The sequence below is a fragment of the Rhinoderma darwinii genome, chromosome 9, assembly GCF_050947455.1.
Source record: "Rhinoderma darwinii isolate aRhiDar2 chromosome 9, aRhiDar2.hap1, whole genome shotgun sequence".
NCBI classification, from domain to species: Eukaryota; Metazoa; Chordata; class Amphibia; order Anura; family Rhinodermatidae; genus Rhinoderma; species Rhinoderma darwinii.
In genome coordinates, this window is record NC_134695.1 from 102576669 (window position 1) to 102589020 (window position 12352).

The 12352-nt window shown below is 46.7% G+C and overlaps 1 protein-coding gene and 1 long non-coding RNA gene across 3 annotated transcripts in view; one reads left to right on the top strand and one right to left on the bottom strand.

Moving 5' to 3' along the window:
- GAN (gigaxonin) overlaps positions 1-6988 on the bottom strand; it is a 50073-nt gene extending 43085 nt beyond the window's left edge. Inside the window, exons 1-2 of one of the 2 annotated variants that reach the window (XM_075838672.1) lie at positions 6765-6985; positions 6078-6219 (exon numbers count right to left, since the gene is read on the bottom strand). Coding sequence is in view for 1 of the 2 variants with exons in the window: in XM_075838671.1 (XP_075694786.1) it covers positions 6078-6253 (176 nt within the window). In the remaining variant the exon portion in view is untranslated. Of the gene's footprint in view, positions 1-6077 lie in introns of both variants that reach the window. The other variant, XM_075838671.1, reaches the window with a different exon arrangement.
- LOC142661277 (uncharacterized) overlaps positions 1-12352 on the top strand; it is a 201637-nt gene that overhangs the window by 75645 nt on the left and 113640 nt on the right. The window lies entirely within an intron of this gene.

Genomic DNA, 12352 nt, shown 5'->3' on the forward strand with positions numbered 1-12352 from the left:
AACGCAAACTCAGCCCTGTAAGTAGCGAGGTGTGGATAATAAGCAGTGTTTACTTAATAAGCCTACGCGTCTAACTTTTTGACCTAGGACACATGGGTCGATCCGTTCGCAGTGGATAAAGCGACGTGTTTTTTTTGGTGTGGAGTTCACGTGAACATTGCTTGTTGGTGACTTGCCTGCCTGACCGTAGTTTATATTTGGTCCTTCAACCTTATATACACCCCTCTACAACAAGTGTCATTCCTATCAGGAGGTGTAGGGCTGTAATAGGGTGTTTGCAGGGGGCTGGACGGAGGGCTCGGTCGCTCTTTTCAGGCCGTGTACTCTGACTAAGCAGGGACACATTAGGTAGATAATATAGTATTTTGAGGTTTGCTTTTCTACTACATTGTGGCCATTTTAAGCCTTTGTATTAAAAGTAAATTATTTAAAAAACTAATTAAAAAAAGTTGAGATGATAAAAATCGAGAGTAGTCCTTAAAAGGAGTTGTCCAGTCCCTAAAAACGAATGGCCTAAACCCAGGATAGACCATCAATATCTGATCGGTCGGGGCCCAACTTCCGGCACCCCCGCCAATCAGCTGCTTTTAAGGGGCCGCAGGGCTTGTACCAGCGCTGCTTCCCCTTATTTCTTATCTGCTCGCACTGTGAATCGCTGACACACCAGCAGCGGCGGTTCACAGTATTATAGCCTTCCGCCATTCACTACAATGGGAGAAGGCTGTAATACTGTAAACCGCCGCTACAAGTGTGTCGGCAACTCACAGCGTTAGCAGTAAAGAAAATAAGGGGAAGCAGCGCTCGTATTAGCACTGTGGCCCCTTCAAAGCAGCTGATCGGCGGGGTTGCCAGGAGTCAGACCCCGAGCGATCAGATATTGATGGCCTATCCTGAGCATAGGCCATCAATTTTTACACACTGGACAACCCCATTAAGTTTGAGGAAAAAAAAATATGAAGATTTTAACATTAGGCTATACTGCTCAGCCCTACATTACATAGTATTAAAGGGTAACTAAACTTTCAGAAAACTTCTGACCTGTCATAGTGACATGTCAGAAGTGTTGATTGGTGGGGTCCGAGCACGGAGATGCCCACCGACCGCTAAAACGAAGTAGCAGAAGTGCTCAGGTGAGCCGCTTGGTTTCTGATCAGCTTTTCTCGGAAAGCCAATCAGAAATGAAGAGGCACAGCGCTCACTCAAACGCTTTTACGGCTTCGTTTTATCGATCGGTGGGGGTCTCAATGCTCAGGCCCCCACCTATCACAATTTCTGACATGTCAATATGGCATGTTAGAAGTTTTCTGAAAGTTTAGTTACCCTTTAACCACGGGGAAGCACGTCGAAATTATCTATTTTCCTGTAGATGAAAATCTTTCAACATGCTCCACCTTGGATTAGACTTAATTGGTGGATCTGATGTTGGGGTGTTGCCCGAGAGCTTATTTCTACCGCCCTGGGAAAGACGATCTTTGGATAAACACCCAATCCACATATAATGGCACAGAAGAATAGAAACACTACTAGGCCAGGATCACACACGCAGTTTTGATGCATTTTTGGCTCCTTTTTTTAGTCCAAACCAGAAGTGAATCCAAAAGGAAGGAAAGGTGTATAGAAACTACTGATGCATCTCCTTCCGTGTCCACGCTTGTGCTTGCCTGAAAAAACTGCATTAATACTCCGTGTGATTCTGGCCTCAAAGATACATAGAAAAAGGTGTTGTCCTGGACTAGAAAAAAAAGGGTCTGCTGATTGTTCCAAAAACAGCGGCACGTCTGTCCACGTGTTATGTCTGGTATTGGAGCGAAGTTTTTTGAAAAACATCAGACCCTTTTTTATTCCTGGTCGACTCCTTTGAAGAAGCGAATACAATGTGATAGGTTTAGTTTAGGGCTTGAGAGAGAGACTTCCTTTGTCACGCACCGTCCCCTCAGACTCAGCAGAACATAATTATCTGTTGTGCCCAGAGTGTTCCTTTAACTTATGAGTAAGACTATGTTCACACGCTTAACAAAACACGGCTGAAAATACGGAGCTGTTTTCAAGGGAAAAAAAGCCTCTGATATATAGCCGTTTTTTAAGCAACTTGCGGTTTTTTTGCAGCCGTTTTTGGAGCGGTTTTTCTATTGAATCAATGAAAAACGGCTCGTAAAAAACGCCCCGTGGGAACGGAACGTTGTTTTTCCCATTGAAATCGATGGGCAGATGTTTGGAGGCGTTCAGCCCCCGCATTTTTAGCCGTTTTTCGAGGCGTTTACGGCCCGAAAAATGCCTGAAAAGAGCCCATGTGACCATACCCTAATACTTGAATTTAATGAATGAGTTTAAAGTGGTGCCACCACACTGCCATTCTTAGAGGATACAGAGCTTTGACCTTAGGACACTGCCATCACGAGGGTGGAGTTCCTCCATGCTGGCACACCACTCTAAATGCTCAGTATGTCTCCACGCTAAGAGGTCAGAGTAGCTCCATACAGGAACAAGTACCAAAAGTAAAAGCGGAGACCCCCCAGCCTGCCAAGTGACAGGAGTGCTGCTGCTCCATGCCACTAAGGGGACGTTTCTTTCTTTAATGCGGAGAAATAAGAGATTTATTACATACATGGCAAAAAGTATTTCTAGGAGACAATGGGGGAGATTTAATAATTAAAATGCGCTGGAATTCTGTCTCAAATTGAGCCAACCAACTGGCGTACACGCCGTGCGCCACATTTGTAAAGTGTTTTAGACACTTTTTGCGCCACTCTAGACACTTTTGTAAAGTGTCTAGAAAAGGTGCGTGGCTAAATGCAATTCATAAATTGCACCAGCTTTATTATTGGCGTGCAAAACAGTGCCGTGAACGAAGCCAGTCAAAACCTGGTGAAAGGAAGAGAAAAGTGCCTAATTTCTAGCAAGAAGCGCCAAATTAATTACACAGCGTGCACCCTTGTGATAAATTTGGCACATTTTTTACGCGAACTACATTTTAGACAGGATTAGGGCCGTTCACATCACGGTTGCCCTTCCTGTCGAGGGGGTTCACGTCAAGTTAACCCCTCAACGGAAAGGCAAATGGAAACCTAAGCTTCCGTTTCCCTCACCATGGATATCAAGGGTGACGGAAACCTAGTGTTTTCCGTCTGTCACCGTTGTGACAGGGTTCCGTCGTTCTTGACGGAACCAATAGCACAATAGTTTGTCACCATATAACAACGGTGACAAACGGAAACCATTAGCTAGGTTCCCATCACCATTGAGATCAATGGAAGCTTAGGTTTCGTTTGCTTTCCGCTGAGGGGTTAAACCGACGGGACCCCTCAACGGTGATGTGAACGCAGCCTTAGTAATTCTGCCCCAATGTTTTACTAAGAATGTTGGAAACAGGATCATCAACACAAGTTGTAACACGGTAAGACCAGGGTTAATCTTGATGATAGAGACATGGCCCACACGAGCCGCGCCCTGCCAGATCTGATGTGTCTGCGCTGTAATTGTTGTGAACGGAGATCTGGAAACAGTCAGAAGTCGGTGCGTTCAATGATTTCACTCAGATCTGCTTTACCAGTCTCCACACTGGAGCAGCTACAAATGGCAGCCCCCTCCCCCATTACTAGAAGCCGCCGTATATTACTGTAACTTTATATTCAAAAAGGAAAAGCATTGCTTTTTACACAACTTTTTAAAGGTGATCTCCAGCAGCACCGCCATGAAGATAAAATGGGTGCAGTCTGGGAGGCGGGACCCCACTTATGTAAGTAGGATCACCCCCCCCCCCCCCTCCACCATTGAAATCAACCGCTCTCACATCTCCTCTTGTTTTAGGGGCACTGGTAGAGATTCGGTTTCCTGGACCCCACAATATTAATTAGTTGCCAAATCGTCAATCTATTCAGCCGTATCTTATCTTACGCCAGATGCAAATAACCGTAAAACCACGGATCTGTTCTGTATTTGCGGTCTATTTATCCGCAACAAAACTTCCGTAGTGCATCTGGGTCATCAGTAAAAAAACTACGGGGACGGTCACGTACGATGGGCGAGTCCGTGCCGCAAATACGGATTGTAAAATGACTTGTCCTGAGTTTTTTGCGGCCACACATGGATCTCTGAACATCGCGGTCGTGTCCCTGGCGCCATATCAATGACAAAAAGGTCACGATCGTGTGCATTGGGCCTTAAGTCTGCTTGTGGGAAAGTTGGGTGACAAGCATCGCCATGGTTATTACAGCTGTCACTCAGCTTTCCCATTGTCCAGAACAGCAAGTTTACCACGTTTTGCAGCAGGGGGCGCGATACTGAAATAGATGGTAGATTTACAATTCTGTAGTCCGGGACATTTGCACGTGAAACCTTTTTTGGAGATGTAACGATGACCAATTGAATTGTCCTCCACCTTTCCCCGAAACCGCTAAAGAGAAAACGTAACAACTTGTCAGAACAGACGTGTGAGCACTAAACTATACATGAGCTTGTGTAGCAGAGGCCTGAAATTGGAGACTGTGTTATACGGCCCAGGGCGCACCCCGCGGGCACCGTGATACAGCCGCCCCTTTTTCAATACCGGTGTTTGCAATGTCAGCCACTTTTACTCCCTTAACCACTTCACGACCACAAAGGTTACATGAGCCGACAGCATTGCTCAGACAAAACACCAGATGAGTCACAGGACGGGGAGTAATGCAGTACTGCATCATTAACCATTTAGTTGCAGGAGAAAACTATGATAGACAGCAGACCTAATGCCTTCTTCACAGTGCAGATTAAGCCAAAACCAGGAACGGAACCTAAACATGAGAAATATATAAAGGAAGGCCTTATAGGTCTACGCTTCTGGATCCAATTCTGGTTTTGGCTTTAAAAAAAAAATGCATGTAAAATGTGCAGCAAATCTGCACTGTGTGAACAGGGCCTATTGAGATTATTTTTCTGCAGTCATCCCCGTTTTGTCCTCATTGACCAGGGTGATGACATTCAATGTTGATTCCAGCACTAGGAGATAGAGAGAGTGATGAGTGAAGGTGCAGGATGTGCTGGGATCTGTAGTGCCATGACAGCAGTGCTGGTGACGGGGACACTGGTTGTCAATTTAGGCTATTTAACAGCAAGGCGTAAAAACGCTAGCACCAAGCTCTGTAAGAACGCCATCCTGGAGATCCACTAAAGTGGAGGCTGACATTAAAAAGTCAAACACTAGTTTATATAAGTGGGTCCCCCTGAAAACTAGGGGATCTGCCAACAACCACATGCCTTGGGCAATAGAGAGTGAGCCATATTAGATTTTTAGGCTGAAGCCACAGCAGAAGCCTAAGGGCCTGTTCACATCTGCGTCTGTGATTCCGTCATTTTGCCATGTCAGAGAAGCAGAACAAGGAAAATACAGAAAGCGCTGGTTCCGATGCATGACAGACACCATTGGCGCCCGCCGGAACCTATTGACTGTTTACCAAAAACGATAGCGTAGCCTGATCTGTGACGGAGGCCCCTAACGGAGCCCTCAATGCAGATGTGAATAGGCCCTAAGGGTGCATTTAGATGACGTTTTTGGACCCACATCAAAAATCGCGGCAAAACTGTACAATGCTGTTTTTGTAGAATGTGTAGAGTGTAGAATGTTTGTGCTTCATCTGTATAAACCGCACAGGCAAAGACTGCATTTTTTTGCGTGATTTTTTTTTTTGGCGTTTTTATACTGCACGGACAACAAAAAAAAAAAAAGACTCATCTAAATACAGGGTTCTGTATGTTCAATGGCTTCTGATCCCTTGGCTACACTTGGCACAATGCCATCCAGAAGGGCATAGTAGAGAAAGTCGCCATATCTAAGGCCAGGCCTACATCGACACTTTTTGCAGTGAGATTTCCCAATAATAACTATCGAGCTTTGGCGCCGAGTAATTACATTGAGTTGCACACAAGTCAGTGCACTCCTGTGAACTGCAGCGGTCACTCGATAGTTAAAACAGAAAAACGTCACTACAAAAAGTCTAGCCCTAGCCTAAGGGTTAATGGGCAGGACGTATCCAAGGGAGATCATTTTAAGGCCGCAGATCACAGCATAACACTCCCAAGATCAGAAAGAAACTAGGATTTACCTTATATAGGGACTTGCAGCTGCCAAAATATTCTTCTGTACCGGGATCTCCTGCGCCTCGACCACCAGGACCGCATCGCAGAAGTCGGATTCTTCCCGAAAGCAACCCAGAGCCCGGAGAAGTTTAGCGGCATGCTGGGGATCTGACACCACAGTCATAGAATTTGTCTCTGACATTTTGGATAATGGGGGAGGGGAGGGGGAGGATAAAGTCTAACAAACAATAAAAGCCCTAAAGAGTCATAGACCTGATCCACCAGTTCAGGGAACGGGAATAAGATCTAGATTGGGGTTAGGTAACGAGGACCGGCCGTGCTTCAGCTGCATGAGATCTGGGAGAAGGATATAGGGATCTTATATAGGGTACAGAGCAGGAATAGATGGAGGGATAATATGGAAGGGTATGATTTCTAGATAGAAGTTATGAATGGATACTACAGGGTTACTATGAGGGATGGCAATATATATAGACTACATGAACAGACCTGGGAGAAGTAGGGGGATGTATTATATGATATAGGGAAGATATGAGCGGCCATGGAGTTATATGAAAGCTGCGGAATAGGATAATGCAATATGTCAAGAACGGTACAGGGAGGCTATGCCGGGTTAGAAGGCGGATTTACAATGACAGAGATTATATATACGAGCTCTGACAAGGCTGCAGCATAATGTCTGTGAATGCTACCTGGGTGCACTGGAATGACGTTATAGAAGAGAGGACAGGCAGCTATGACAGGAGCTTATGTACCAGGCGCTCAGGGCTGACTGCTGCGGGATATAGCACTGTGCAGGCAGCTTCGTACGGGAGTACAGATGTCCACTCCCCTCCTCTTCCCTCAGCTGCTGCTTCTCCTGTGCCGGGCTCAACCGCCAGCACTAGATGATCAGCCCGCATGACGTCATCAGAAAGCGCCCTAACCACGTGTCAAAACAGACTACAGGCGTGGAGGTACGGCGAGTGTAGGGACGTCACGTGATTAGCATTCTACACCGAGCGTCGCCATTCAGGGTGACGCAATCTGTCAGACGTTCAAGCGGTGATACAAAATATATCAAATATAGTGAATAGCTAACTGGAGCAGTTGCCCATAGTAACCAATTAAAGAAATGGAAGGTGTAATTTATGCCTCCCAATGTTCAAAGAATGTACATTTTTACGGTAATCCACGCCTCTAACCCCGCCCAATCCCTGTCCGAGCACGCCCAATCCCTGCCCGAGCACGCCCAATCTAGTGTCACTGTGCAGGGGAAAACTGGGAAGGGGATGCAGCACTAAAACAAGGCTGCGACCCTGTGTTATTAGAATGGAAGGCGTATGGAGTTTTTTTTTAACTTTTATAATAGTAGTAAACAGAAGTGTTAAAGTGTCCATATACAGTAATATTGGCACCTATTGTGCCACACATAGTAATAGTGCCCCAACACAGGAGTGGTGCCTCCCAAACAGTAGGAATGCCCCTTAAAAGTGTGAATGCCCCCATAGTGCCTACACACGGTAGTGATGTCCCCTTATTGCCTCTCACACAGCCGTGCTTACACCGTTTTTTGCAGTAAGAAAACAGACTTTTGAGGCATATTTTGACCTGCCTGCACGCCATTTGCCACGTTTTTAACGGCCTTTGAGTGCCGTGATAAACGCTTTTTCTGCCTCCCATTGACGTCAATGGTAGGTCAGAGACGTAAACACACGAAGATAGGGCATGTCGCTTATTTTTCCCGTAGGAAAAAAACGCCAACGCCTCCCATTGAAATCAATGGTAGGCGTGTTCGGACGTTTTTTGGCACGTTTTCCGGCTCGGTTTCCGTGTCAATAAACTCAGTGTAAACTCCCCCTAAGGATTCCCCATAGTGCCCCACACAGTAATGATGCCCACTTAACAGGGGCGTAGCTAAAAGCTCATGGGCCCCGATGCAAAAGTTCTTATTGCTCCTCCCCCCTGCAAACTTCTCATGGCCGACGGGCCGCAGCTTTCAGCTGCATTGCTGGGTCTCCTAAGTGACCCAACAATGCAGCACTAGCAGGTGTGTGTGTGTGTCTGTACATCTATAGATGGATAGGATTAGATACAGGGCTCAGCAGACAGTATCACACATGATAGAATTAGATATAGGGCTCAGCTCGCTGACATTACGGTTCCAGCGCTGGACCCAAGAAAGATAAGTATAAGAATTATTTTCCTTTTTTATGTGTTATTAATTATTTTTGTGTGTTTGTGTTATTTTACAGGTTAGATCGTTGGACTACGTTGGATTCGAGGACTACTTTAATGACAGCGTGTTTTTTTTTATTCTCAATAAAATAGTTAATGAGGGTTGTGTGTGTTTTATTATTTCAATAAAATAATTTTTCTATGTCCTTTTACGTTTTTACGTTTATTATTACCACCTTAGTAATGGCCGCTGGCTGATTGACAGCGTCCATTACTAAGGCGGGGCTTAATGTTATGCCGGTGCACTAACCCCCATTATTACCCCGGTACCCACCACCACCAGGGATACTGGGAAGAGCCGGGTATGAACCAGTACCTGACCATCTGCAGCGATGGGCGGGCACCGGGGCGGCCGCAGGCTGGTATTATTAGGCTCGGGAAGGACAAAAACAGTGGCCCTCCTCACCCTGGTAATGCTAACCTGCTGCTGTGTTGTATCTGGCTGGTTATGAAAATTGGGGGGCACCACACATCGTTCTTTCCAATTATTATTATTTTTATAAAAATGACGTGGGGTCTCCCCCCATTTTTCTTAACCAGCAAGATACAACACAGCAGCAGCCTAGCATTACCAGGGTGGGAAATGTCACTGTTTCTGGCCTTTCCCTGCCTGATAATACCAGCCTGCGGCCGCCCTGGTTCCCGACCATCTCTACAGATGGTCAGGTACTGGATCGTAGCCGGCTCTTCCCAGCACCCCTGGTGGCGGTGGGTACCGGGGTAATAAAGGGGGTTAGTGTTAGCCTCTGCACCGGCTAACATTAAGCCCCGCCTTAGTAATGGACGCTGTCAATCAGCCGGGGGCCATTACTAAGGCGGTAGTAATATAGTTTAAAAAAACAACACAGAGACAGAAAAAATATTTTATTGAAATAAAAAACCCCCACACAACCCTCGTCAACCATTTTATTGATAATAAAAAAGCCGTCATAGAAGTAGTCCTCGAATCTGATGTAGTGCAACGACCGAACCTGTAAGAAAACACAAAAAAACTATTAGTAACACATGTGGTAGGCTTAGATACAGGGCCCATGTGTGATACTCTCTGTCAAGGTAGGCTTAGATACAGGGTCCAGCAGACAGTATCACACATGGGCCCTGTATCTAAGCTTACCATGTGGTTATGGTAAGATGTTTAGATACGGGCCCCAGCAGACTGTAATCTTATACAGTATAAGATTACTGTGTGCTGGGGCCCTGTATCTAAACCTAACAAGTGGTAGGCTTATATACAGGGCCCATCAGACAGGATCACACATGGGCCATGTATCTAAGCCTACCATGTGATTGGCTCAGATACAGGGTCCAGCAGACAGCATCACTGTAACGTCTATGGCCACGGCCCGTAGTTCTGACTTACCCCTCGACGGCCGCAGCCATGGACATGTGAGTTCCCTGCAGCGTCGTCCTCCTGTGAGGCGCCGTCACGCACTTCCTGGTATCGAGACTGTCTCTGGAGGGCGCGCGCGTGCATGGTCTTAAAGGGCCAGGGCGCGCATAATTGCAGGAAGCCTGCATCAACCCCAGAATGCTACTGGACTATAAAAAAGGCTCTGCCCTCTTGTTCTTTGCTTGAGCGTTGTTCGTTACCCAAAGTTTGTCTTGCATTTGGTCTCCTAGTGTGTTCCAGTTCCCAAGTGTTTCCTGTATCCCGTAACCTGTATCCCGTATCCTGTATCCTTTATCCTGTATCCCGTGCTGTCCTGGTCAAGTGCCGTGCTGAAGCTGTTGTCGTGTTACTCCAAGCCTGACGTCTACCTGCTGCCTGGTCCCAGCCGAGCCTGCCTTGCTACTGTCTGGGTTGCCACAGGTACCCTTTCTGCACTATAGACTGTACTATACCTGTTTGGCCAGCTGCCATCCTGCTACGCGGTACGGCCCAGTGAGTCCACACCCCGCATCGTGACAATCACACTATCTGTGATCCTGTCTCATGGACCCTCTAAGCCTGCTACATCGGGGCTTAAAGGGGTTGTCCAGTCCCTAAACATTGATGGCCTATCCTCAGGATAGGCCATCAATAGCTGATAGGTCAGGGTCCGACTTCCGGGACCCGCCAATCAGCTGTTTTGAAGGGGCCCCAGCGCTCGTACGAGAGCTGCTTCCCCTTCATTTCCCTTACTTGTTCACACTGTGAATCGCTGACGCGGATTCACAATGTGAGGAAGTGACCGGAATGAAGAGGAAGCAAATCTCGTACGAGCGCTGCAGCCCCTTCAAAACAGCTGATTGGCGGGTCCCGGACCCCGCCAATCAGCTTCAGCAGACAGGGATATTAAACTTACCCTCCTCTTCAGCCGCAGCGGAGCTCCTTACTCTATCCAGGATCAGGATGCTGTGCGAGGCGCATAGCCTTTTGATATCATGCGCTGCGCACAGCGCTGTGACATCAGGACCTCCGCTGCGCTCCGGAAGCAGGAAGGTAAGTACTGTCGTTTCTATAGTAACAGGGACCTGCGGCCCCAGTTACTATAGTAACTTTTTATTGATGTGGTGCGGGGGCCGCGGGCCCCCCTGGCTTCGGGGCCCGGTCACAATTGCGACCGCTGCGACCCCTATAGCTACGCTACTGCCACTTATTGATCACCACACAGTAAGGGTATGTTCGCACGCAGAGTCAAAAACGTCTCAAAATACGGAGCTGTTTTCAAGAGAAAACAGCTCCTGATTTTCATACGTTTTTTGTGCCACTCACGATTTTCGCGGCCGTTTTTGGAGCTTTTTTCAATAGAGTCTATGGAAAACGGCTCCAAAAACGTCCCAAGAAGTGTCCTGCACTTCTTTTTCACGGCCGTTTTTTTTACGCGTAAAAAACGCAGCGTAAAACGCTCCGTCAGAACAGAACAGAATAGGCCGTGTGAACATACCCTAAGGATGCCCCTTAGTACGCCCTATAGGCAATGCCTTTTGGTCTGAATCTTGTCATCACTTAGCTTTGTCTGCTTCATTAAGGCGGAGTACCTTTCTTGGGCTATATATACTTTAGGCCTGGATTACTCAGGTCCTGGTTATACTGTTTCTGGCATGTGCTATTGCTGGTCGGATTCTTGTTTGTGGCTATGTTCTTGTCTTTATGTTTCTTTGTACTGTGGGACCTATTGGTCCTCAGAGAGATCTAGTTTTTGTATGGGATCTGTTGGTCTTTTGAGAGATCTAGATCTTTGTTTTGTGGTTTTATGTTTATCCCGGGATCAGTATTTCCACTGTTTTGTTTGGTCTGCCAAGCTGTTGTCATAACCTGCTGTGGGATAGTATTCATATAGGGTCAGTGAGTGCTGTTAATTCTTGTCCACTGTCTGTTCATCTGTTAACTGCTTGGATTCTATTCATCCGCCATCCTCTCCATTTATGCATCGTCTCCATCTTCTAATACTTTCGGTGTTCGGTTCCCGCTAGTCCACTCGTGTTAAATGTGACTTTAGTTTTCTGTCAGTGTTGATGCGTACTTTGCTCATTTGATAGCAATTGTCTGGTGTTGCGGTCTTGAGCACTACCAGCAGCACAAGGCTTTGTTCACATCTGCGTCTGGACTCCTTTCATGGGTTCCGTATGACCTTTCCATCAGGGGAACCCATGAACTGAATCCAAACGGAAACCATAGGTTTCAATTTGCATCATTATTGAATTTAATGGTGACAGATCCGGTGCAAATGGTTTCCGTTTCTCATTGTTGTGTAAGGTTTCCGTCCTTTTGACGGAATCAATACCGTAGTCGACTGTGCTAGTCATTCTGTCAAAACAACAGAACCCTTACACAACGGTGATAAACGGAAACCATTTACACCGGATGCGTCACCATTGAAATCAAAGGTGCTGCAAACGGAAACCTATGGTTTCAGTTTGGATTCCGTTCATGGGTTCCCCTGATGGAAAGGTCCGACGGAACCCATGAACGGAGCCCTGATGCAGATGTGATCGAAGCCTAACACTAAGATGTGCAGTTTACAGACAGTCTCAGACACACCATTGATGTTCTACGGACAGTGTCCAGGATCACACCGGCCCACCAGAGGATCAGATAATGGGCTCCAGTTCTAACATGATACAGGGGCTCAACCATAAG